The sequence below is a fragment of the Lutjanus erythropterus genome, chromosome 5 (genome assembly GCF_056507025.1).
Source record: "Lutjanus erythropterus isolate fLutEry1 chromosome 5, fLutEry1.hap2, whole genome shotgun sequence".
Lineage (NCBI taxonomy): Eukaryota > Metazoa > Chordata > Actinopteri > Lutjaniformes > Lutjanidae > Lutjanus > Lutjanus erythropterus.
The window spans coordinates 11905646-11931227 of NC_139321.1; the positions used below are offsets into that span (position 1 = coordinate 11905646).

General features: G+C 39.6%; 1 protein-coding gene across 4 annotated transcripts in view; it reads right to left on the bottom strand.

Moving 5' to 3' along the window:
* Positions 1-25582, bottom strand: part of LOC146326527 (mitogen-activated protein kinase kinase kinase kinase 4) — a 71539-nt gene that overhangs the window by 38881 nt on the left and 7076 nt on the right. For all 4 annotated transcript variants that reach the window (XM_084718818.1, XM_084718816.1, XM_084718817.1 and 1 more), the window contains exons 3-14: positions 20237-20293; positions 15252-15377; positions 14952-15062; positions 12606-12696; positions 12286-12416; positions 10727-10781; positions 10431-10509; positions 8632-8804; positions 3138-3210; positions 2494-2611; positions 1414-1530; positions 779-913 (exon numbers count right to left, since the gene is read on the bottom strand). In XM_084718818.1, the coding sequence (XP_084574944.1) occupies positions 779-913; positions 1414-1530; positions 2494-2611; positions 3138-3210; positions 8632-8804; positions 10431-10509; positions 10727-10781; positions 12286-12416; positions 12606-12696; positions 14952-15062; positions 15252-15377; positions 20237-20293 (1266 nt within the window). The remainder of the gene's footprint in view (positions 1-778; positions 914-1413; positions 1531-2493; positions 2612-3137; positions 3211-8631; positions 8805-10430; positions 10510-10726; positions 10782-12285; positions 12417-12605; positions 12697-14951; positions 15063-15251; positions 15378-20236; positions 20294-25582) is intronic.

The window sequence follows — 25582 nt, forward strand, 5'->3', positions numbered from 1 at the left end:
AAAATGCAACACAAAAAAACTACTGTGAAGAATTTTCAGACAGAAGGAACTTGCTTCCTTAAAGCTGCACTAATAAATATTTTTATCTGAACAATGAGTGTTTTGCACTATTTTGTTTTTACGAACTACAGCTTTAGTGTTTGGGTTACACTCTTACTGCAGCAGCTGTTTTCAGTGAAACACTCATCAACAGAATGTTCATGTTGTTCTGTGTCTGCAAGATGTAGAAATTCTCAACTTGTTGCCTGCAATAAATCTTCCCATAACAATCTGTATTTTCAGGAAACAAAAATGTTCAAACAGAAGCTGTGTAATTATCCATGTTTGGGCTTTTTTTTTTTTACACTGACAGCATGCAAACATTTCTAGCTTTTGAGGTATGTTCCTGAACCTGAAGTGGTTTGTGACATTTTAAGTTATTGATGGGTCTAGAAAAGTGCCAGGGATCACTAAAAGTCAATGGGATTTGTCTTTGCATCCAACAGCTGTCAAGGTTTTGCTCTCTGAACCAAAGCGTGGAGATGTGGCTTGAAATATATGCCCATTTCTCAACTTCCTGACAACTTTCTCAACAACTCCTAAAACCCAAGTACAATGTAAAAAAAATCTCTGTAAGGCAGGTTGAGTAATGCAGGATATGGGTCACACACAGGAGATAAAAATGAGTACCCTTCCTCACATACCATTATATTAAAAAACGCACTAATGATTACTACAGCTCCAGGTCGTCACAGTTATGTATCTAGAGATAATAACAAAAACATAAGTTGATCTTTACCTGTCTCCTGTCACCTCTCCTGTTTCTATCATCAAGAAAGATTCTGTTGTCATGGAGATCAGACTCCTCCCCAAGCAAGACCTCTTGAAGCTCCGCCCACTGAAAGGCGCAATCTGACAGCTGGCGTCTCTGCTGCTGGAAACAGCACACAATGCACCGCTTATCAAAACAGTATGCGCACAAACGACAGTCAGCATCATACACATTAACATCAACAATACACTGATGGCACTGTTCTGATTTTTGTTTAGTTAGTAGCAATATATGAATTTTCAACTTGAAGGCATTTAGCTAACATTCTTAAGAAGTACAGCCATAAAACTACAGCTTTTATCTCATAGTTTTACCAGTTGCACATCATTGTGGGGTCTTATAATAGAACAGAAATAAAAGTTTCCATGGTTAAATGCATTGTGAGAGCAGTTTGGGTGGGCAGAATGAGGATGTGACTCAGCAGGTGGAAGGTGACACTCAAGTGCTCTTTTGTAAAGATGGACTTGATAAAAGCTGGAGGATTTCAGCTAATTTTCTCTTCTTCGGAAATGTTTTATTTCCAGCAGCACTCTTACCCACGAATTGACCCATGAATGCTGAGTGAATGCAGAGGAGACATGTGTACCTGCAGTGCTACTTACATCCTCTAACTTTTGTCGTTGCTCATGTTGCTGTTGGATCCTCTTCTGTCTGTCGGCCAGCAGCTGCTGCTTGTATCGTTCTTGCTCCGCCAACTGCTGCCTGTGCTGCTGTAATGCCTGGACAGAAATTATCACATGATCACTGTTCAAATAAAATTATGACAATGACACAGCAGGATTTTCACCCTCTGAAATCTTTTATTAAAAGCTTAAATGAATTGGGTTAATTTGGCTCTGAACTCAAACCAAAACTGAATTACGGTGTTTGACTTTGATCCAGGCTACTTTGACTGATCCAGGGTCAAACGGTCTGCTGTTCCAACTGTGATATGAGGACGTTACACCTAAAACTTTAAAAAGACTAAAGGCTAATTGTGTGAAATAGGATTAGAGCTCAGGGTGGACACTTTAGTAGTGACTCTACTTCACCGACTAATATGACGGCTTTTCCCATTTGAGTTGAGATGATTTTCTTGGGTGATAACAGGCTCAACTAAATTAATGAAATGAATGAACCTTAACATGCTGTGCTGAGAGCACATCCTGTAACTACTACTATTACCTCTATTATTACAATTACTACTGCTACTAATAATAATTAGAGATGTACAATCCTGTTTTTTTTAGTTCTGACCTTCAGACCATGGAATTTAGATCGGTGATGTCAGTCAAATGTTTATTTTATCGATTGTTTAGCAATTATTTTCTTGATTAATCATTTTGCTTAGGAAATGTAAAGAAAGTAGAGTGAAAGCATTAACAATTTCTGAGACTGGTGATGTATATGATTTTCTTGTTGTGTCTGAACAACAGGGCAAAACCCAAAGATACAATTTACTGTCAGGTATGACGAACAAAAACAGTAAATCCTCACAGTTCAGAAACTGTAACAGAAGCAGAGACTATTTTGGTTTGAAAAGTAACTGAAACAATTTATCAGTTATCCAAATAACACAAATACACAGGGCTAAATTCCACATGCTTTATTTTATTTTAAATGAGTGCTGATGGCATCACTATAATTTACTGAGCATTTCTACGATATGAATGAATGCATTTGCACATGGACTGGAAACCTACCTGCTGTCTTTGTTGAGCTCCACCTCCTCCATGGCCTCCCTCCCTGTCACGATCTTCTGTCTGTAAACGAAGAAACTCCCGTCTTAACGTCCACTCGCCAGGAACATTCACTATGGAGCTGAACGACAAAGGAGAGAGGGAGAGAAAGGAAACGGTGTAAGTGTTGAAAACAGCAACTGTCCTGCAGTACATTTGACAATGAGGAGAAAAATACCACAGTGCTGTTGATTCACCAATGAAAAGGTCTTGGCAGAGTTCCACACATACACACACTTAAAGCTCATCCTAGGAGAAAGTGCTCAGTTCTCAGTGCCATCTGCAGTTTGACGTCCAGGGACAGTGACAGAGCGGCTAGTGCATCTGTCCACGGACATACAAACATATGCATGCCCTGTAGTGGTTCTTTAGCTATGTACTGTATGTAAGGGGCGCTTAAAGGGCGACTCCATCTGCGTCCTTCTCCTGGTTTTCCAAATGGAAAGTCCAACTCAGCTGTTAGCAAAAAGTGGTGACTTAGGTTACTTCCCTCCCTCAACCTAAGAGATTTATCTGTGGCAACAACATCATGCAGAATGATATGTCAGGCCAATGTGGGAAAACATTTTTACAGCTTGGGAAAATTTCTCCAAAAACATTTCTTTTACCTGGGTTCTCCTTCCTCCTCTGTCACCTCGTCTTCCTCTTCTTCACTGCCACTGTATTCATACTCTGGACCCTCTGACAGAAAGAGAAAAAAAGGAGTAATGTGTTTGGTTAATATTCTGTCATTAAAACAAAGAAAATACAATACTACTGTCAAGGATCGATGGAAATGGAATATTCATGTATTGGCACTGAGATAGCTCATGGAGCTGGAATAATTAGTTGATTAATCAATACAAAGAAGAAAGAAAGACAATTAGTCAGGAACTATTTCGATAATCAATAAATCATTAAGGTCATTTATTCAAACAACATCAATTCTTTGGCCCCAGCTTCTCCAATGGGAGGATTTTATGCTTTTCTTCATCTTGCAGCTGAATATCTTTGGACTGGTGAGACAGAACACCTTGGACTCTGGAAGTTATGACTGACATTCTCCATTATTTTCCAGTGTTTTACAGATAAATTTATTAATGGATTATTCCTGAAAATAGTCCACAGATTAACTAATAATGAAAATATTCTTTAGTCGCAGCCTGTAGCTATAGCCAAGTGGATCTAAATATGTGAAAATGTAACAGTAGACAACCACCAGCTGCAGAGCACTTGTGGAATGTGTCCCACTTAACTCTACTGTTCATGTTAACACCAGTCTGAGTGTGGATCTCGCAGGTTCCCGACTGTAAAATTATGCCTTCAGTGTTTGTCAGAAATTAGATATGGTCCTGGGTGGTGCTTGGAGTGAAGACTTCTGATGTGTTTGCTCTGGTGTGGGTATTCGTCTCTGGCTCACACTACTGTGTCTCTGGCTTTGTGAACCAGCCACCGTTTCATTAAAAATTCCTCCATGCCTGCCGCCTCGCTCCTTCATCGTCTACTGCCAGTAGCAATTTTGTCATTATCAAAGCCACACAAAAGTATAGTGTGGGCAAACTTGGGCAACAAAAAAGTAAATGAGAGTCTTGTTTAGCGGGAGACATCTGGGACAGAGTTGTTACACCATAGCTTTAGAACTCCAATGCTGCGTCATCATTTTTCTACCATGGGACCTATAACACGTGTGAATTAGTGTCTTTCTCTGTATGAGCCGGCTTATTGCTCACCAGTAGTGGGACTGAGTCTTTCTTTTGCAAGTCACAAGTAAATCTCAAGTCTTTGCACTCATGTCCCAAGTGTCTACAGGCAAGTCCAAACTCAAGTCCCAAGCCCTACACTTTTAAGTTTTGAGTCCCAAACAAGTTGTATTGAAACAGTGTGTTTCCAGCCTCATTGATTTACAAAGTTACCTAGCTGTTAAGCTAATGTTAGTAAAGCATTAATTTGCTAACTATGTTAATATTAGCCATGACAAAAGTTGAATGAAGTTGGAAGTTGCTTCACCTCCATCTGAAATTTTTGAGTCGTGTGTTTAGCACACTGCAAATCATTTTGTGTTGACCACATTGTAGTTTTTGAACACAAAAAAATATATCTTTGGTATATTTTTTTTCCAAATGGCAGTCTGTAATGTAATGTTAATTTAAGTTTAATTAGTTCAGTCAGACACAGCTTGCATACAGCGCGGATCTTGTGCAGGTTCCTTTTCCCTTCAATTTCATAGAAGCCAAAATGCTTCCCTACATTAACATGATTATAATGTTGAAAACTGGGTTTTAGACAGATGATGGATTTTTCTGCACTGATTCATAATCATTCAAGAGAGAACTGCGATTCATCTAACAATCATTTTTACCCCCACCTCTGTTCGTCATGGTTCTCTCCCGCACCTAAATTGGATGCTGTTGAAAGGTTCAAACAAAGTAGATCCAGGTGAATTAAGTGTCTACTTGTAGCGAATGAAATGACATACCTTTTAATCTGCAGGCTTGGGGATGTCAGGTATTTTCAAGTCAAAAGTCTGAAGTCCAAGTTAAGTCAAAAGTCACTGATGTTTAAGTCAAAGTGGAGTTTCAGGTCTTTTTTGTCATGTCCCAGTCACGTGATTCGAGTTTGCTGCTCACACATCGATGTTATGAAAGTAACATTTTGAAATGCATATTAGTCCTAAGAGTCTGAACTGTGGATTGGAAAACTGTCTCTCTAGATCTCAGGGCATCACATGACCACTACACCAAATTCACTGCACACACTGAACACTGTTCCAGGGGGCTTATTGTCCACAGGCCAGGACGATGGGCCAGCCAGCTTAGCATAACAACATTTGGCCGACATATGGTGTGAAAGTAGCTCCAGCTAACTTGAACATTTACTTGACACGCCATATGTTACCACTAACACGCTGAAAGGTAACACAATACAGGTGTAGATGGAAGGAGAAAAGACTGACAAATTCTACTTCTGCAGTGGACAGAGGAAATCTCTGCTTGGCTGCTGTGATGTCATATTTGAAAGCTTTGGCTCGTGTCACATCTCTCTGAGCCAAAGCTGCAGGAGAGAGAAGAGCAATTTGAGGGTTAATGCCTACTTTTGCAAACCAAGAAGTGGCCCATTTTTTTTTTCTTTTTGAGTGAATCATCTTCCAAAACATAGACCATCTTTGTCCTAACTACACTCTTGGGTATGCTGAAAATGACACATCCTTTTTGCATCATGTCCGGAGCATTGATTTTTCCTTTTTTTCTGCAGCAGTGACTTTTTCCCACACGCACTTAGACTACCAGCATTTCAATACTCTGGAGGGGCACAGGGGCACGCACACAAATACAAATCTGGTCTTAAACACTTCACATGCACACACACACACACACACACACACACACACACAACACATGCAGCATGCAGCAAGTCCACCAGTCATTAGTGTGTTTTTATAAGCTAACAGAAGATTAGAACCAGATGGCCATTCTGTTTCCTCCTTCCTTCCCCTCTCAGCTTCTCTCTCTGGTCTGTTTCTGTTTCTCTCTGTCTTTCTCTCTGTTGTTATCACCGTCTCTTTCTGTCTCTCTCTCGTCCCTCTGCCCCGCCTGTCTTTCGCTTTCCCAAATGAAAATGAATAAACCTAATGGACAAAATGAAGACTGAGCACTGCTTGAGTACAAAAGAAGAGCAGAGTCATAAATATCTTTGTCTCCTCCGCCCCTCCTCTAACTCTTTTTCTCACAGTTTGACTGCTGTCACATATTCAGCACATGCAACTCATCCAGAGTGTAATTCATTTTTAGAACAGGATGAGGATAAAATCCCCACCCCCAATATTCCTAATTTGTCTTTTGTTTCTTCGTCTTTGCACCCCTCCTCCCCTTTTTCTCTTCTTCCTCCTTCTCTGTTTCTGTGTCTGACTGTTGTATAAAACATTGTCCCAACAGAACGCTGTAGAAAAGGAAAGGAAAGGTCAGCCGTGTACAGCCTTTTGGCCCGACCCCACGCTCTCCCTCTTTCCCTCTCTCGTTCATTTCGTCTGGCCGTCTCGCTGTCGCCCTTCCTCGTCTCTCTCAGTATTCAAGTCAATTAAAATATCTGGCATAGCTGGTACAGTTCAAATTCAAATTCTAAAGCTTTATTGGCTAAGGAAACCTGTTGTCGTGTATGAACTGCATTTTTAGAGGTGCAATTATATGCACACACCAACAGCGCTTACTTTCCTAAAGTCTTCTACTTGGTTTCAGTGCACTGCAGTAACTGTGGACAGACTCAGGTGTTATTTACTTCAGCAAAATTAATGAAGATACAGCAAAGTGTAATATACGTAAAGGATGTAACACTAGCAGCTTAATGAAACATTTTCATAAACAGCATGCTATAAATGAGCAGAATGAGAGCCTGAGCAAAGCAGCTGCTGTGCCATCAGTGCAGCTGGTGCACTCTCTCAGCTAAAGTGTGCTGATAGTTCTTATTCCACTACAAATGGCCCGAAACCCACCTAATGCAGTGGATCTGTGAAACATAATGGAAAATCCATTCTGTCAAACAGCTTATTTGTAAAACTGTCTGAAATTACATTAGTTATCCAAAGAATCGATCTAATTCATTGGCTGTCCCCGTCTGAGAATCACCTCTGAAATGCCTAAATAATTCTAACAATGTAGGACAGACAACAGAGGCCTCAGTCTAAAATAAACCTGGGTATTAAATCAGGCCAGGTGTCCTATAATTTCACTTTCTCTGTGTTTCAGTGGGTCAACCTGTGCGCTCTGTGGGTTTTTGTTAAACAATTTTAGTCCGTGTGTATGCAGAGAATGAAATCAACACCTGCCACCTGCCAAATACAAAGCAGATGTTGTATGTAAAAGAAATGTAAAAGGTAAAAAAAAATCAGGTCACCTGCTACAATGGCAGATCACTGATATTATATTCATAAATATTATTTTTAAAAAGTAATTCTTCAGGGAAATGTATTACAAGGAGTTTTTAAATGTGTATGAAACAGTTTCAGTTTATTATTAATGCCACCATAGTACCTACATAAGTGAATGAATACATCAGTGAGAAGACTATATAGTTATTCTTATTTAATGCCCGCCACCAGGTTGAATACTCAAATAAATCAGATTAAACTATTTACGCCTCCAAAATGACACAACATGAAAGACTTGTAGCCAGGGATTAAGTTGACATGATGATATATTTCTACTGTCAGTTACCAGCAACTCAGAGTTTACAATTCAAAAGCCTTCTACATAAATAACTTGAAGACTCTATATTTCAAATTGTGAAAGTATGTGCTCACCTTTGTGTACGTGTGCTTGTACGTGACAACCGAAACTTGATGCTTGAGTCTCTCCTTAAACAGAGCTACTCTCTTATCCCAAGACACACAAACACATGTAAGAGTGGAAATGGAACATCCTGGGAGTAATGCAGAGTTCTGGATTATTGTTGATCGCAGGATGGCGGATGTCTGTGGGCAGCTGAATAAATGTTTCACTAGGGATTAAAATGACGTTGTGTTCAACCACACAAAAGAGCACGTTGCTCCAGCTGATCTCTGCCTCCTCTATGCTTCTGCTCATCTGCTCTAATCACAAAACTGAATGACAGATAAACGGAAGGGAATTCAATAGCGGTGCAAACCAGGAACGAATCGGAGAGAAGATTATGAAAAGGGTTGTTTCCGGGGATGCACCCAAGTGTTGAAGTCTAATAAAAACACCCAGGTTGTCAAAAGGTTCTCTGTCAGGGTACCAACCCATGCCAAACTTCACTAGAATCATCATCATCATCACTGTGAGTCACCCTGCATAAGTATATCAGCTGAATAATTCAGCAGTAAATAGAAGAAGTGAATTATTACTGACTCACTGGAATCAGTTCCAGTGAGTCAGTTTTGATGCAGAGAAAAAAGAACTCAGGAAATCCCAGAGAAAAAAAAAACAGGCCTCAGTTCAGGATTTGTACCTAATAAAACCAAAACAGCAGCTATATTAGCAGAGTGCATTTAATCTTCAGAGCATCGATCTATCTACTGTACCTGTTCGTCCATCCCTCTACCTCCCCCTTGTTTCTTTAGCCCTGCACACATCTGTTCCTGGCATATCTACTGCATCCACTTCTCCTCACCTTTCTCTCTCTTCTTCCTGGTCCTGTCCAGGTGATCTTTGAGCATGATGCGAACTTGTCTCTCATTAGCCAGATCTTTGATGAAAGCGTGTCTCAGCAGGGCGTCCGTAGTTGGTCGATGCAGATGGTTCTTGACCAGACAACGATCAACAAATGACAAGAAACGCTTCGACCTGTGAAAGACAGAAAAAAGACGGAGAGAGAAAGAGGGCGGAGGGAGGCAAAAATATGTTAGCAGGAAAATAGACTAAGAATATTCTAAAATGCTACACTGTATGAATAGGTTAAATGTTCTGTAACTCACATAGAATACTGGATTGCTAATTAATTCAGGTATAGATTATAGGTTTGATCATGAGCCTTAGGGCTGTGTGATGTGACAAAAATCTCATTGTCAGCTTTAGGTAATTTCCTATTCAGATAATGATACATATCACGACAGAACATTTTCTGTAAATTCAATGAATAAATAGCTTCTATAAAATGAACAAATGGAAATGCCTACTTCTTATTGCATTTCTGCATTTTGACATCCATGCAACAAAACAGCCCCTGTATTAGTCATCTGTGCTATCATTGCTATGGCCTGCCTCAGGTTAAATAAAACTGGTGTGCAGGATGCTGCTGGGAAGGACCAAGTTGTATTGGAGGAATTTCAAATACTGGTATCAATATCAGAACAAGCATTAAAATATTTCTGTATTTCTGTAGGCTGTAAACTCTTGAGTTTCTATCTAACAAGACTGGCCTTTAAATAATCTTGTTATGAAGAGAATGTCTGCATAAAGAAGATCAAAATAAAATAAAAAAGACAAAAAAAAAAAACTCCAATCCAAAAGCATAAAACAGTGTATAAAATCAGAACTCAGTCAGAAAACAAAAAAGTGGAGCAAACTAAGATAATGTGTAAACCCTGTTAAAAAAAATCACATGTAGAGAGAGACAGTGAAAAGTTTCAAACAATGAAATATAACAGACCAATTCAAAAACAAGCAAACATGTTTAAATCAATGACAGCCTCTACAACATGTCACAACAATCTAAAAGAATTGTCCAAACTCACCAAGAGTAGGCAAGCTAGTAATCACTTGTTGGAGTATTACCATGAAAAATCCTGCCAAAAATGTTGATTTGAAGTTTAATTATGGCGATATCTGTGCAGAGGAACCCTCCTAAAATTCAAGAGTTGTTGTCTGTGCTCAGAACTCTTTGGAAACAGGGGAGGAGTGTGTATTTCTGCTTAGTTTTTGGTGTGCTCGTCGCCTTCGGGAGGCCCTGAGGTAAAACTGGACTGGAAAGCGGTGCCCACCCCAGACCGTGGGAGCTATTAAAAGCTGTCCTATGAACTAGTGTTTCTGATGCCATTAATACTGAATGAAAGACAGCATGAGTTCAACCACCGGTTCAATCTCAAGAGCTCATCCATTATATATGGAAGAGACGGAGACAGGATGGATGACAGGAGGGGAGGAGGAGAGTGAAAGAGAGAGACGGGTTCATGAGAAAACTCTGATTCAGATTAAAAACGACAGCAGCAACATATTCACATAATGTTTTGTGTCCGTTCAAATAAAAGCCAAATGCATGACGGTTTGTATGTTTGATCTCGTTGCATGCTTTCAGTTTCTTCGAGAGAAGAGAGTGTTGGGGTATCATCTGTCTGATTGTCTGGTGCACGAAACCCACAACAAAGACAACGTACGAGCCCAGTTTTCGGAAGAAAACCTAAACACTGCCCTCTACATCCTGTTGTGTGTGAGTTCAGATGAGTGTGTGTGTGAGTGGGTTCACAGGCTTACCATTTCTTTGATTTAAGTTTGGGTGGAGGGTTCCGTGGAATCAAAAACAGTGCTCTCATCGGATGCATGTCACACAGGGCTACAAACGAAGATAAAGGAGTCGTAGAGAGAAAGAAAGAATCACAGTCACAGTGAGAGAGACAGAGAGTGGGATGAGAATGAAAGACAGGGGAACAGATGGGGACAGTTAAAGGGAAGGGAAAGTGAATACCGAGTGGAAATACCCATTCAGACAAAACAAACTGTGCAACGATCAAAAAATAATGTGTGTGTGTGTGTGTGTATTTCTAACTTACGAGGGGCTCCTTCAGCCATCTCTAAAGCTGTGATGCCTAAAGACCAGAGGTCACTCTGAGAACCAGAGAGAGAAAGACAGGAAAAGGTTAAGACGGGCGCACAAACAAAGCTTAGCTCAAGTTCTGTTTGTTTCCTGCAAACTCTGAATGTCCTCTTCATATTCAAATAGTAAATCAGTTTGTGAATAGTGTGAGAGTATAGATCCAAGAATTACAGAAGCTGTTTCCAAGACGTCAAGCCAGTCTTCTGGCATTTCATAAAAGAATTAGTGGATTCCTTTCAAAGATGTATTGGATTTGAAAAGTCGATGTCTAATTACTTCCAGAAAAACATACAATTAGCTGAGATTCCAATTAAGGATGTTTCTGTGAGCGGAAGCCTTTTTGATGAAAACTCTGGATGGAGCTTTGTATCACAAAAGACTTTCTGTCAGTAATGAAATTCTATTATGATGCAGGTTTCGACCTCTTCGACACTTCATGCATCTTGGCCAGATTGGATAACAACCAGTCAAAGTCAAATAAATGTATTCAAGAAGCATTTCACTTGCACTTATCTATGGACTGCTTGCCTTTCTGATATTGCTGAACATGTTATGTGTTAACCTTCAGTTTTAATGAATTCTATTCCTTTCAACTAAATGTCTTGCATTGACTCCTTTCTTGTCCAGTTTCTTGGGCCATTTTGTGACAACAGGACGCATTATGCTCACTAGATGCATGTTACTGCTTTTGCGTTTTTCCATGCATACCTACAGTGATTCTGTAACAGGCAAAACCAACACTAGGTGACCTATGCTTAATACTGAGCCTGAACCATTGACTGGAAATAAAGTTGGACGACGCTTTTCCACTTCCTCCCACGGAACAAAAAATTAAGGCAAAATATCCATTGCCATTTAGCACTGGCGACATCACTTGCAGGCATAATCTGCACAGTTGTAATCGAGGTTGGAACAGCGGTATCGAGGTCCCGCACACACACGTTCAGCAGACTCAATCATGAGTAAGGCTCACCTGCCAATCATTACGCAAAACCTGCTTTTTACAGCATCAAGTAACTCATTAAAACTTTTAAAAAAAGTTTAAAAAAAAAACATTTTTGTTACGCTGACTGTGCAGACACTGTAAGTGTAAACAATGTGTATTAAGTCCCATTTGATCTTTATCCAAGTATGAGACACTTGAAAGGCCTCAGTTCAATTTAGTATAACTGCAGCAATTTCAGTTCACCCCATCTCTGCTGTCTCTTCATCATATATGTTGTTACATGAGGTTGATTGATTGTTTCATTAAAATAATATAGTGTATATAGGCCTAAGCCAACAACACAGAGGGCCTGCATTAGCTAACAGTTAAGAACAAGAGCTTTCACAGTTCTACAGTGTCTGATTTCCTGTTAGACGCTTCATGTATACATTCACAAGAAAGACAAAGTCAACCTTTGATTGCGGGAAGTGACCTAATTCTCTGAATATTTTGCAATATGTGAGAGAAGATAAGTATGAATTTCCTTAAAGTTGTCCACACACAACTACTTCTGTGTAATTATTAAGTACCCTGTAGTCATATGTGGCCTCAGGGTTTTCATCACAGGCGATGACCTCCGGAGCCATCCAATATGGAGTACCGATGAAGGTGTTCCTTCGACCAATCGTCTTATCAAGCTGTGCTGAGACTCCAAAGTCGACTGAAATATAAAAAATGTAGGTCAATTTCACAGCAGAAACCAACCACAATCTTCTTTAGGAGGTGTGATTTATGCATGTATGTATGTATGTATGTATTTATGTATGACTGTGAAATTGTTGTACAGTTTTTGCCTGAAGGCATGCGGATGTGTTTGAGAAACCGCAGTGCATTTGTCGATGTGTCATACCCAGTTTGACTTCAGCATTCTCCGTGAGCAAAACGTTTTGTCCCTTAATGTCTCTGTGAATCACATGATGGGAGTGAAGATGGGAAAGACCCTGGAAGACATACATACAGACATAAACATTTACATAGACACAGTCAGCTGAGCAGCATCACTGTAAACAAGAGGTCGCAAACACTCCTTAAAAAGAGTAGTAGCATTGTGTGTTTATTTTGAAGGGAGACTGAATAAAGAGTAGAATTCATTTCAAGCTTGTTGCGCTGCTTATCCCTTTCAAGAAAATTATTAATAACTTTGCTTCAGGTAGCAGAATGGCCTAGTGGCACAGGCGACCAATCAGTGGCACAGTTTGATGTGTGTGTGCGCTGTGTGTGTTTGTACTCTCGCTTCTTCAAAGGAGGTTAAATAAACAGAGGAAGTGAGTCTTATTTCAGACAATGACTTCACCATGCTATGCCCAGTGTCTGTGCGTGTTTGTGTGTGTGCGCTTTTGTGTGTCCGCCTTGGTGTTGAAACAATGAGGAGACAGCATGGCTGACAGCAGCAGGGAAAACACTGGCAACAGTCCAGAGCTCTTTGTCTCTCAAGTTCTTTTACTCCAAAAAAAAAAATATCATCTCACTTTTATTCTGTCCTTGATAACGTCAGCAATAAAGACAGACATGTTTAAACTGACTTGATACACCGTCTTTGTGTGTGTGCGTGTGTGTGTGTGTGTGTGTGTGTGTGTGTAGGTTTGTTACTGAAGCCACAAAAACCAACGCAGAAAGTAGTGCAAACATCCCGGAGTGTTTCTCAGGACCTTGTGATCTCTCATAATGATAACCATAACATCTTACAGACGCATGTTTTAAACCGGCCTTTAAAGTATATAAATGAAAAAATAAATCAAATATTCCCCGGAGTCACTGAGGAAAACACAAGAGAGATACTGATCCCCGAACAGAAAGAAGTATCAGTGTCAGTTTGGCTTCTTCTCTTTGATGTTTTGGCAAAGAATCCAACACTAAAAGTAGCATCATGTTACAACGTACAACAGCAGCAACTCATCCAGCCTTTAGTTTGCATCCACACGCAAATTACTACCTCTGTTTTTACCAGCACTAAAAAGGGCCACGACCATAACAACACCTCAGAAACAAAGCTCAATGGGGATTCTTTGTGTACATTGTTCTGTGTGTTTGTGAGAGGTGTTTGAAGTTTGAGGTTCAGCTGCTTGGTCACATAAGCAATAGTGACAGGGATTTGTGTCTTGATTACACTACAAAACGACAGGTACACCTTTACATCCTGTTTACACTCTTTTATGCTTTAGGGTTGCACAGTGAGAGGGGTTACTTCGAGGGTAAAAGGTTCATTTCCTGCACAGGCAATATTGGGCGTCTGGCTTTGACTTTTAAGTAAAGAGACAGATATAAACCACCAAATGATAATACATTAATTAATTCATATTTTCTTTTGTAGATTTTGAAGAATTTACTGTAATATCTGTGCTACATCTGAATGAAAACATGGCTTTGTGGAATCCTGATAAAACATTCAGCAGCTTAAATCATTTCAATTTTGGATTCTGGGTCAGTTTAGGATGAATGTGGCAACAGTGGTGCAGCGTTTTGTTTCCAATTGCAAAAACAAAATAATTTGAATTTACTGCTGCTCTGATTTGAGCTTGTGACTGGATTCTTCTCCATAGCAACGGTGACTGAGGACACTATAACAAACAAATGAGCAAGGAGTCTATATCTTAGACACAGGGATGTTAATGATTAATTGATTACTTGCTGTTAAAAATTGAATTAAAAATGGCAATAACTGCAATCCATTGACAGTTTTTCCTTAAAGAGGCCATTTATTGAATGAGGGAAGACAGACAAGTGAGAGCCATATTGTTGTTGTATTCCATTTGTTTAAATAGTTTTTGCTTCAGAAATGAATGTTTCTCAGACTCAAAGCTCAGGTAGGTTGCCTGCAGGTTGCACGGGCGGAGAACCCACATGAGCTCAGGATGAGTGCAACATTATAACTGGACAATAACAATAACTTTGTAAGTTGATCAGCTGTTAACAACTTGTCAATTGTCTGTCAAAGTAAAGCCTTTTATCCCACCTGCTCTGAAACTACACAGGAGTTCAGTGACTGTCTGCCTCACTGCCTGACAGACTTTGTCAACATACTGCTCAATTTAACCGTTATAAACACCTACACCTTCTAAAAGATTATTGGTGATTTCTTACGACTCATAAACAGACTTACTTTTGCCTTTTGTTGGGCTTACCATACAGACGCAGTTTTATAGCGTATATGTATGCTGTGGTGAGTGCATGTGTGTGTTTTTTACGTCAAGCTTACCCTGAGCACCTCTCGGCAGATGTAAGCTATCCAGTCCTCCTTCAGACAGTTCCCCTTGGTCTTCTTCACCAAGTCCGTCACAGAGCCGGCTCCACAGTACTCCATCACCAGCTGGATGGACACATACATGATGTGAATGATCTTGAAAGAATTCTCATAATATGACAGAAACATTTGGTAATTTCAGAATAAACTCAGAAGGGTAGCAGCTATTTAATATAAAACGAGTAGTTTCTTCATGTTTTTTACTCAGTAGCAATAACACAGACAGAAAAAAGGCAGATAGAGAAGTTTACAAACCCAGAGCTGGTGGTCCTGTCCTGCAGGACCTTTCTTAATAAAAGCTCCATAATAAGTAGCAATGTTTCTATGGTGGGAATAACTCTTCAACATGTTGATCTCCAGTTTGATCTCTTCTTCTTCCTCCTAAACATAACAACAGATACACCAGAGATCAGACAAGTACAGTATATAAAACATCAATTTCAGACTGGTTGATGGGCATTTAAAGTAGTTATGCTTGACAAAAAGATGGCATGTTTCTCTATTAGGATAACTCTTCGTGTCATTCCCACAAACAGCTTGAATATAACTCACAAATAAGTATTTTACACACGACAACAAATACAGATAATTTGGAGAGTTCTTGTTGTAAGTATAAAACTTTTGCTTTGATAGAAACTCCTTTAGATCTAGGCTACATCCTCACTCCCTGCTGTTTCCTTTGAAACATACATGAAATACATCAGAAATATGACATGTTTAATGCTGCTTGTAGGTTGAGGCTACAAAGGCTGTAGGGTGGCACAGATAGCCTTTCCCATCAGACTGTCGTGTAACCTGCAGATGGCCTTTCACACAGCTTTTGGCCTTAATCCAACTACTTCTGTTTCTAAACAAAACAACTAAAGTTCATCAGAGATATGAGACACAAGGATAGAAAGAGAGAGCTGAGGAAGCAGAGTGTGTCAGTTTTTGTTTTCTCACTATAAATCCCGGAAATGACTTATGACATCTCCCATTCACTGAACCCCTAAATTTACGTTGAACTGGAGGAGAAGAGGAGAGGTGGAGGAGAGGAGTGAAGCTGGAGAAGCTGGATGTGGCTGTTAAACAGAAAAGAGGAAACAACAGAGAGCTTCTCCCAGTCACTGACCTCTTTTAAATCTCCACAGGACAGGAGGGGAGAAAATGACATGACAGAGTTTGAACTTTCACCTCCATCTGAAACACAAAGCCTCCTGCCTGTGTCTGCGTTCTGTGTGTGCGCGCGTGTGTGTGTGCGTGTGTGTGTGCGTGTGAGAAGGGAGATAATAGTCAAGCATTTCCTGCTAAAGAGTTTGTCTGCAACACATAAGACCCAGACACACAAGGCCCGTCAACAGGAAAGAAATTAGCGTGTCTGTCCTGCAATAAGCAGATTTCCGGATTTTTTTTTTTTTTCTGAATATTTTGTTAGACACTTTTTCTGACACAATAAAATCTGCACAGAAATGACTTAAACCAGTGTAAGTTCTATTTTTAATTAATCAGTTCATTATTTGATCGATAATGTGAAAACCAAGAGAATTTGTCTTCAAACAGACCTTTTTCAGGGGCAGCGATATTGATACGAAATAGTACACAGGTCTTACCAATGACACTAATTAAGGTCCTGTTATATTTTGTGTAGCAGAGCCATTCTTGTGACCCAACATGCACAAAAGTGGCACTCTGACTTTGTGTGACCTGAATGGAACGGGACTTTAATAAGATCATACCTGTGTTTACACTACTATTTTACATCAAACACGCCGCTGTGATAAAGGTCCATTGCTTGTTTCGTGCAATAACAGTCCAAAAAACACAAAGATATTGGGTTTTCCATCACATTAATAAAAGCAGGATATCCTACCGGTTAAGAAGCAGGGAAATGTGTGTTGTGTGGGCACTGTGAGGTTGTACTCACAACCTCACACCAGTGCTTTGAGCTACATGCCAACATCAGCCAGCTATCATGCACACAATAACAATGCTAACATGCTCATGTTTAGCAGGTATAATGTTTATCATGGAATTTATTATATTAGCATGCATGTATGTACACTTGGTTGATGGAATGGCATTGATTTGCAATTATCTGGTCAAAAGCTAAAGGCAACTTCACAATCGACCTTTCTTAAGTCCTGCCCCTTTTTGCTCCAAAAATTGTTCTAACTAGCTAACTGGCTAGCTAATTTACATAGTTTTTTAGCTAGCCAATGTTGAAATATTTTTCTTGTAAATGGTAATGTTAATATGGTATCAAAGGCCTTGTGCCATTCAATTTATTTTAACTATCAAGGAAATATTAAAAAATACCCGTGGAGCAAACTGGTGAAAGTGTAATGATGCTATTATTGAAACTCCATGAGCGTCAGTATATTAGGCCACATAAATAATGGTAGAAAAAAAAAGAAATGTTCTGCAATCAATGGTGTCAAACATCTGTATTTGTGAAACAGGAAGGAATAAAAGGCTCCAGAGAGATTTCACTCAGGGTGCTGTCCAGCTAGACCAGCCCTCAGATTAGTATTTGCACTTGGATTACAGTAAAACTATTTTCACAGTGAATTCTGCTGAATTCTGCGTATTTCTCTATTTTTCTAAAGAAGGGTGTGAACTTTAACAAATGCATGCTTTGGGGGACTTTTGGAACTTTTGGCCCATCTGAAGGTTAGCTAGTATTTTTGCTTGTTAACTTAAGATGTGACTCCATATATATATTTTGACTGGTTCCACGGGGTACCAATCATGCTCAGTTGGCTTATTAGAACCCAGAGCAAAAAGGGACGGGAGTCACCAAAGTTATTACAATTCACCCTGAAGAGGAACATAAATGTCTGTACAAAATTAAATGAAAATCCACCCAACAGTTGCCAAGAAATTTCAGTGTGGACAGCCCTGCAACCATCAGACCAAGAATGATATTTTGATTATCAAAATAGATGCCAATTAATTGTTCAATAATTCTGCTTATCAATTGGTTGATTATTGAACTAACTGATGAGAATTTACAGTAAGTGGTAGGATATTCCTCTCCTCCTCTGAGGCATCTTAGAAACAATGTGATTACACACTACTTTGCTGCCTAATAGTCAGCATGCCTCACAACTTGCTGCAGCATGCTATTACTGGCTCACATTTATCCCTATTCTACTCACAGTGTATCTCTACATCTGTAAACCACAAGCAATATTCAATAAAACCTCTGCACCCTACAACCTCTTGTTTGTCACCTCACATAGCTGTAAGACCACAAGGCAGAGCACACACACACAAATCAACCCACTTTTTAGACCCACACTAAGAGTTAAACATGTAATTCGTAATAAAACTGTAAGGCTAACCTCAGTGCTGAAGTTCAAAACACAGCATCAGAGAGACTTTTTCATCCCCAAATTGATTTACAGTTTGAGTTCTATTAATATTTCATATCAGTCAAACTATCCAGGATTGTGGTTTTAAAACTATAAAGTGAACAGAACTTTAATATCAAGGAAATTCACCTGGAATCTAATAATAAAAAAAAAAAAACTCTACTTCTAGGTCAAAACAGAAATATTGGCGGGACTGAGAGAACTGTAAGAAAGAGAAGACTCTTTCATGTAATTTAATTTTGTCAGGATAGCAGTATATTAAAGTAGATTTCTGTTTGAGGGGAGAGAATTGAATTGGGAAAAGACAAAAGAGAGGCAAACTGTAAAAATGACTAATTTAACACAATTATCGCTTTAAAAATCTTTTCACAACTGCAAACATCTGCAAATGCTGTAACATGGTTTCATTTGTTTCTAAGGCAAATTGTTTAAAGGACCTATATCATACAATTTCTTGTGCCCTGTCTCCTTTAGGGATAATATCACTTGAAAGACAAAAAGCCACAAACAACAGAAAAAGAACTAGAGTGGAAGATTTCAAACAAACCTTGTGCCATCAAAACTAACCGACTAATTACACTCATTCCTGTATGGATCGAGACATTTCTGTAACACTGCTGGTCTCTTTCTCTCCGTCTTCGCTCATTCCCTCCCTCTCTTTTAATCTGATTTTTATGCCGCTATTGATTCCCCTCTCTTTGTTTCTCTGGATGCTGGCAACAGCTTTTCCTGTTCTGTCTTCATCCTAAATTTTAAATTGAAATGTTAAGTGCTCGAACATTGTGCATCATTGAGCAAGCAGAGCCAACAAAAACAAAATTACTGTCTTGTGAAAGATTTTACAAGTACTAGAAATTCATTTGTGTCTTGCTTATTATGTGTTAATCATTTAGTGGACTCGCTACTTTCAACTCCCCACACCCTAACAACCATAAAACCACATCAGCGAGAGCGCTTGAGTTATCTGTCCTCTGCATCGCATAGAGAGATAATGAATGTGCAGTAAATGCACACACAGCAGGTACCTCTGTGAGACCAACAAATATAAAATACGATTAAAAAGTTAAGTTTCTGTCTGTTTCGGTGCTTATATTTTCTGCAAAGGGAGGATGCGGACAATCAGTCTATACTAAAGGGCAGATTCACTGTATAACTGAAATAAAAATGCAATTTAAAAGAACACTCCAGTGATGTAGTGTTACACTTCCATAAAGTTCAGGCTCTCATAGGGAACAGACTAAAAAAACATCGGTCAAAATTGGGTAGAACTCCTAAAATACTGGGTCCTACATTTCCCATAATACAGCTCATCAGCATCTTTCATTAGACTCCTACTTCCTAAATCCCTGCTTCTTTCAAAACCTCATACATGCTGTTCATGATCCAGGCTTGCTGATGGTATCTGTTTTCTTTTTTTGGCAGACTTCTTTGGAACGCTCTGCTGCAGCTAATTTCACAGTTATACCACTCATGAAGAGTAAAGTGAACTTTATGTGTATATTAAGTGGAAAGCCAAAGCGAATCAATAGACATTTAGCCTTTTCAGACATTTTGATACTCACGGAAACCCTGTATAAACATTAAAGCCCATGGGTAATGCACATGTACAAGGATCTGTGTACATTTCCTCCTACACAGAGTAAAACCAGGTCAGCTTGCTGAGCTATTCTCATGTGTGGATCATGTGCAAAAAAAGGTTATGTCATGTATAATTTACATTGACAGCATGTTCATACCATAGTTCTGGCAATGTTGAGGTTACTTTCACTTGATGTTTTACGTTTAGTATTCAAATGTATTCATCAAAGATGAGGGAGGGAAGAGAGAAGGAGAAATGGAGGATAGAAATAGAGAGAAATATGTAAAATAAGTGTGCTCCACTTTTACCTCCGTAACTTCCATGACTTTGATAGCTGCCAGTTGGCCTGTCTTGACATGACGACCCTGGAGAAATACATGGAGATAACGTTAAAACCACAACAGACTAAACTAAGATTAAATACTCACCATATAAAGATGTTTCCACCAATATACAAAGCTTTAAAAGTCTTGAAAAAAAAAAACATACAGTATAATGAACAACTAGACTAGAGGCTTGTTTGTAACACGCCCAAATCCCAGAAGAACTCCCAAAAAGCATTTTGTCTTATGAGTTAAAGCTGCAGTTTACATGCAAAATATAAAATGCAAAACAAGAAAAAAAGGAGGAAAAAATCAAACCCATTCCCATGTTTAAAATGGTCACTAAGCAAGGACTGTTTTGTGCAAAGAGTTCACAATATTACCTTACGGGGTACTGCAAAACTTTGAGCAACAGTATGACAAAACAAAAGTGAATCATCGAACACTAGGAGATTCATAATAATATTCTTCAGAGATTCGTGTGCATTGTATCACAGGTGCAACTGTGCGGATGAGTCTTAAAAATGATCTTGATGGAAACAACAGGCAGATGAAAGGAAATGGATTATAGCTCATAAACACCAAACCCCGGTGGCCCAGACTGTGAAAGATTTGGGCCAATTTGATCCGATTAGTATTGATGTCAAAATCACAACTACAATCAGCCACCAACTGTGATGTGTATCTAACACACACACACACACATACAGTATTAGAACAATTCTCATGAGCAAATACTTGGATTGTGATGTCATTTTCAATACTGGACACAGCTACGTCTACATAATTTTATTTTCACATGAGAGGTACAGAAAAAAAAAACACAAGACAGGACACAAGATGAGGGAGAGAGAGGGAGGCAGCAGAGAGCCAGAGCTGTAAAGTGCAGTCAGGTGAAAAGGGGAAAATTGAAAACCTTGTCATGAGTCAGAAAGCTGACAAGATACTAGAGTAGCGACTCTATAAGCCTTTAAGCTGTGATGTATGACAGGCCTCTGAGCGTGTGTGTGTGTGTGAAACAGACTAGAGGGCATGACAAATCCCACTATACTCAATCAGTTAGCTAATATTCAGGTACAGACAGAGAGACAAAGAGAATCAGAAAAAAAAAACTGAGACAAAGATGGATGGAGAGCTTGAAAATAAACAATACATTTTTAATACTTGCCTGTTTACGCTCTATTTTCTCTGCAGTTAAATCTAAGAAATACGCTACATTACTTTGACCCTTTCCAAGAAAATAATACCCACAGGACCAATTTCTCCATCAGATTGTAGGTCATGGAGAATGGCAGGGTGTTGAAACCTGTGTGTCTAAATAATACATTTCCACATCAGAGACGTCTTCAGGAGTTTCCAAGAACTAAAGTTCCAACACATTAGTCATAACACAGTTGAATGGAAGCAGTGTAAGGGTAAGATACTGTTGCTGCGCTGCTTATTTTTTTTCCATCACTCTTTAAAATCCATTACTATTGATACACTGTCAATGACAACTGTGTCTTCACGCTTTTTTTCGCCATATCTGTCCGCCCAATCAGCAGGAGCTGTCTCTTCAGCATGTAATATTGGGCAGCCAATCACCAGCTTCACAATCTTGGTACAAACATGCTCAATGGTTAATGGCTTACCGATGCTGATGAGATTTGCTCTGTAGGTATCGAAATTTGGTACGGAATGACGCTGCATTATTCAATACCTGAACAGATCGTAACAATCTCATTAGACCATTGAAACATGTTCGCAGAGGCGTTCCTTATTTCAGGAGAGACTGGGCCTCGCCATCGTAAACCCTGAAATGTATCCGTGACAATATACAGAATGACTTAAGGTGTTGGTGGACACAAATGCTATGTTACTATGACACGCCTCACAATAAAGTTTATTGAAAATGTTGCTGAACCAGCAGCCATGAAACTCCTTGTCAGATAACAACGTGGCTGATATTCTTCTCATATATATCATGCTTTTATATTGAATATAAGATGCACTGTGTCAGGCTCAATGACCCCTATTCATTCTGGCCTTGATTCTGTCTCCGAGTAGAGGACATTGTCTCCATAATTGCAAAGAATTGTGGCATACTAGCAGCCACCGGCCTGAATGTGATAAATAAGGAAATGGCCTTCCTGTCCCTTCAGACTTGATGGTGTCTGCTGGCTGCGCTGCCACCGCAACTTACAAATGTGAAATGTTCTGCTCTCAGCTGGGCTACTTATTAACAGTATCCCTCACACACACACACACACACTCAAAGTGCTCTCTGCTCAGAACCAGAAAATTAATTGGAGAAGGCTTGTGCACTTTTTGACATTGAAGTCCAATGAATCACACACACAGGTTCATACGCACACACCCAAACGCATATTATGACATTGTAAAGGGCTAGGAATCAAACACAAATAAATCCTGACACAAATGCCTTCTCCATTTCTGTCTGTTGCTTGTTCTGACATGCACACACGCACACATGGCACAATAAGGGAACACTACAAATACTGTGTCAGTGAAAAGGTTACCAAGATACATCCATACATATGCTAATTACATAGGAGAGAGACATTTATAATTCAGACAGCAATGGGATAAATGAGCGAGGCACATTTACTGTATCTATCTGCTGGTCTCCAACTTTCTGTCTCACTCCTGTCTCTGGGTAATATTCTCCCTGTCTGTCTCTCTCCCATCTCCCTCTTCTGTGTCTTTCTATAGGTCCTGTACAGTCTGTTAGTTACATATGTGTACTTTGTGCATGGAGGGACTGCATCACTAATCAGCTCTCCTATCCAAACTACAGGAATGGTGCTATTTAAAGGCTGAATGTCTGTATCTGTGTGAGATTTTTCTCTCTCTCTCTCTCTCTCTCTCTCTCTCTCTCTCTCTCTCTCTCTCTCTCTCTCTCTCTCTCTCTCTCTCTCTCTCTCTCTCTCTCTCTGTGTGTGTGTGTGTGTGTGTGTGTGTGTGTGTGTGTGTGTGTGTGTGTGTGTGTAGATTTTGCTGGAGAAACTGCCTATTTTGTCCCGTTCTATTCACAGGGATCCTTCACGGACTGGCACAAGAGGGTCAAAAGGCCTGCTCTGGTTTGACATTATATTGAGTATAATGCTGCTAAAAGCGCAATGAAAACTCACTCTGTCCTACTGTCATATGAAAAGAACTGAGAAAATGAAGTGGCACTGTGTTTGTGTGTGTTTGTGTGTGTGCTGTCAGCCAACAAAGATGTGCTTAACAGTATGGCTCAGGGAGGAATCATCTTGTTTGTCAACAATCAAATAGATAAAACTGATTTCTTGAAATGGGTTGATTTTGGGGTATTGTGGGGTATTTTTGGTATTTTTTTTTTTTACTAATATGGAGATTGGTTGCCATGGCAACAGTAGAAGCTTTGAAACTTTCATGTCTGCCCTGTTTCGTTTAGAACGAAATATGAACATCAACATTTTGAAAACAGATTTAACTAGTGTTAAACTGAAGATCTTTCACTCATTATCATGGTATATCATCGTTTTCTGATGGTTAACAAATCTAGAGCGTTTTTTTTTTTTTTTTGAGGTTGCACTGACTCGCTGGTTTACTTTTAATTACAGTTTTGACATTTTACATGTACAGTGAGTGGGTCAGTCACTTCTCAAAATATTCTAACTAGTGGACTTCCCCTATATACTCACTGCTCTGTGGCACACAGCCGTGCATGTGCATGCACAAACACACTCTCACACACACACATACACACACACAGTGGTAATCAGCACAAACCATAGCTCTAAACCTCACGGGGGGTTACTTTCCTCCCCTCTCTCTAGTTTTCATCTGTCTCTCTCCCTCTTCCTTCCTCCCCTCCTCTCTGTCTCTCTGCCTTTCACCTCTGCCTTCCTTCCTTTTGCCCTCTCTCACTTTCCTCTCTCTCCTTCCTCTCCTTTTTTCCCCTTTGTCTCTCTCCCGCTGTCTTTTCCTTTTCACCTCTAACAAGCACATATACAGAAACTCTACACTATGTTGGAGGATGTTTCCTGTCTCTCTCTCTGTGTCTCTTCTTTTGTCTCTCTGCTCAAACTCCCACACACCATTGCCTGGAATGAAGACTTTTATTTCAAAATAAGACACAGGCTATTCATTACAGTTCTTCAAATAATGTGTAATAGAGGAATACACTGCAAAAGTGAGCTGCCCATTTCTCAATATGAAGAAGAAACCAACTATTTTAACAAAAAGAAACCTTGTTATCTAAGGGTTTGGCAAGTGTTTTTCAAAATACAACCCTCCACTGGCTTGTGCTTGTAGCAGCTGCAGGGTGGGTAGTCGCAAAGGGGAAGGGGTTAGTTTGGTTGCAAGTGTAAGTAACAGTTGGTCTAAATCTACATTTGGACATTTTTTACACACTTGTCAGCAGATCAGTTAGCATGAACAAGATAGGAATGATATATGGGTCAGAGAAAGGGAAGTGATGCTATTGAAACCAAAAGGATTTGAGGAAGTGTAGATGATTCACTTTGGGAATGGTATTACAGCTGTTTTATGGCTGATGTTTCAACATGGTGTCACTGAGGTTGACCAAGAGGCGTTGACTATGGAACCAATTCTCAAGAGCAAATTTGGGTCGCTTTGGCCTTTCACAAGTTGACTAAAAAGTTTGATTGTTAAAGATATGTTTTAATGTTTTTATGCTTCTTCTAAAAATGACTTAGCCACGCAGGTCAGTTACACACAATCTGTGGTCTGACAAAAACAACTACTTTAATTCAGTCATAGTGTCCTGGAACTAGTCACTTTCAGCTTTTGCTCAGCACAGTGTTGCATCAGCAGTGATCATAGGCTTAGTTTAAGTGGAGTTTGACATTTTCGCATTGTAACACACACACACACACACACACACACACACACACACACACACACACACACACACACACACACACACACTCGCAGATGACTCTACAGCAGTGGCTTGCAGGGAAGGGAAGTTCCTTTTGCAAACAGGGAAACGCCCTGTGTGTGTGTATGTGTGCGTCTCCTGTGTGTGTGTCTGAGTGTGTCTGTGTTTGAATGATGAGTAGGAGCATGCACAGTGTCTGTCTTGGTGATGCAGTGCTTAAAGTGTCTAATAAAGTATCTCGATAACTTTATGATTATTTAAAAGTTTGACAGGAAAAAGTCCAACTGTGTGTTACCTACTGTACACCTACTGTTCAGAAACTTCTTGTTTCTAAAGATGCACCTTTAAATGTGCCTTCTTTAAACATGGACGAGGTAAACTATCATTAATACATGGCGAAACAAAGATATTCCTGTTAAGTTGTTTACTCTTTTTTTGCTAAAGAGCCAAGACTCTCAGAT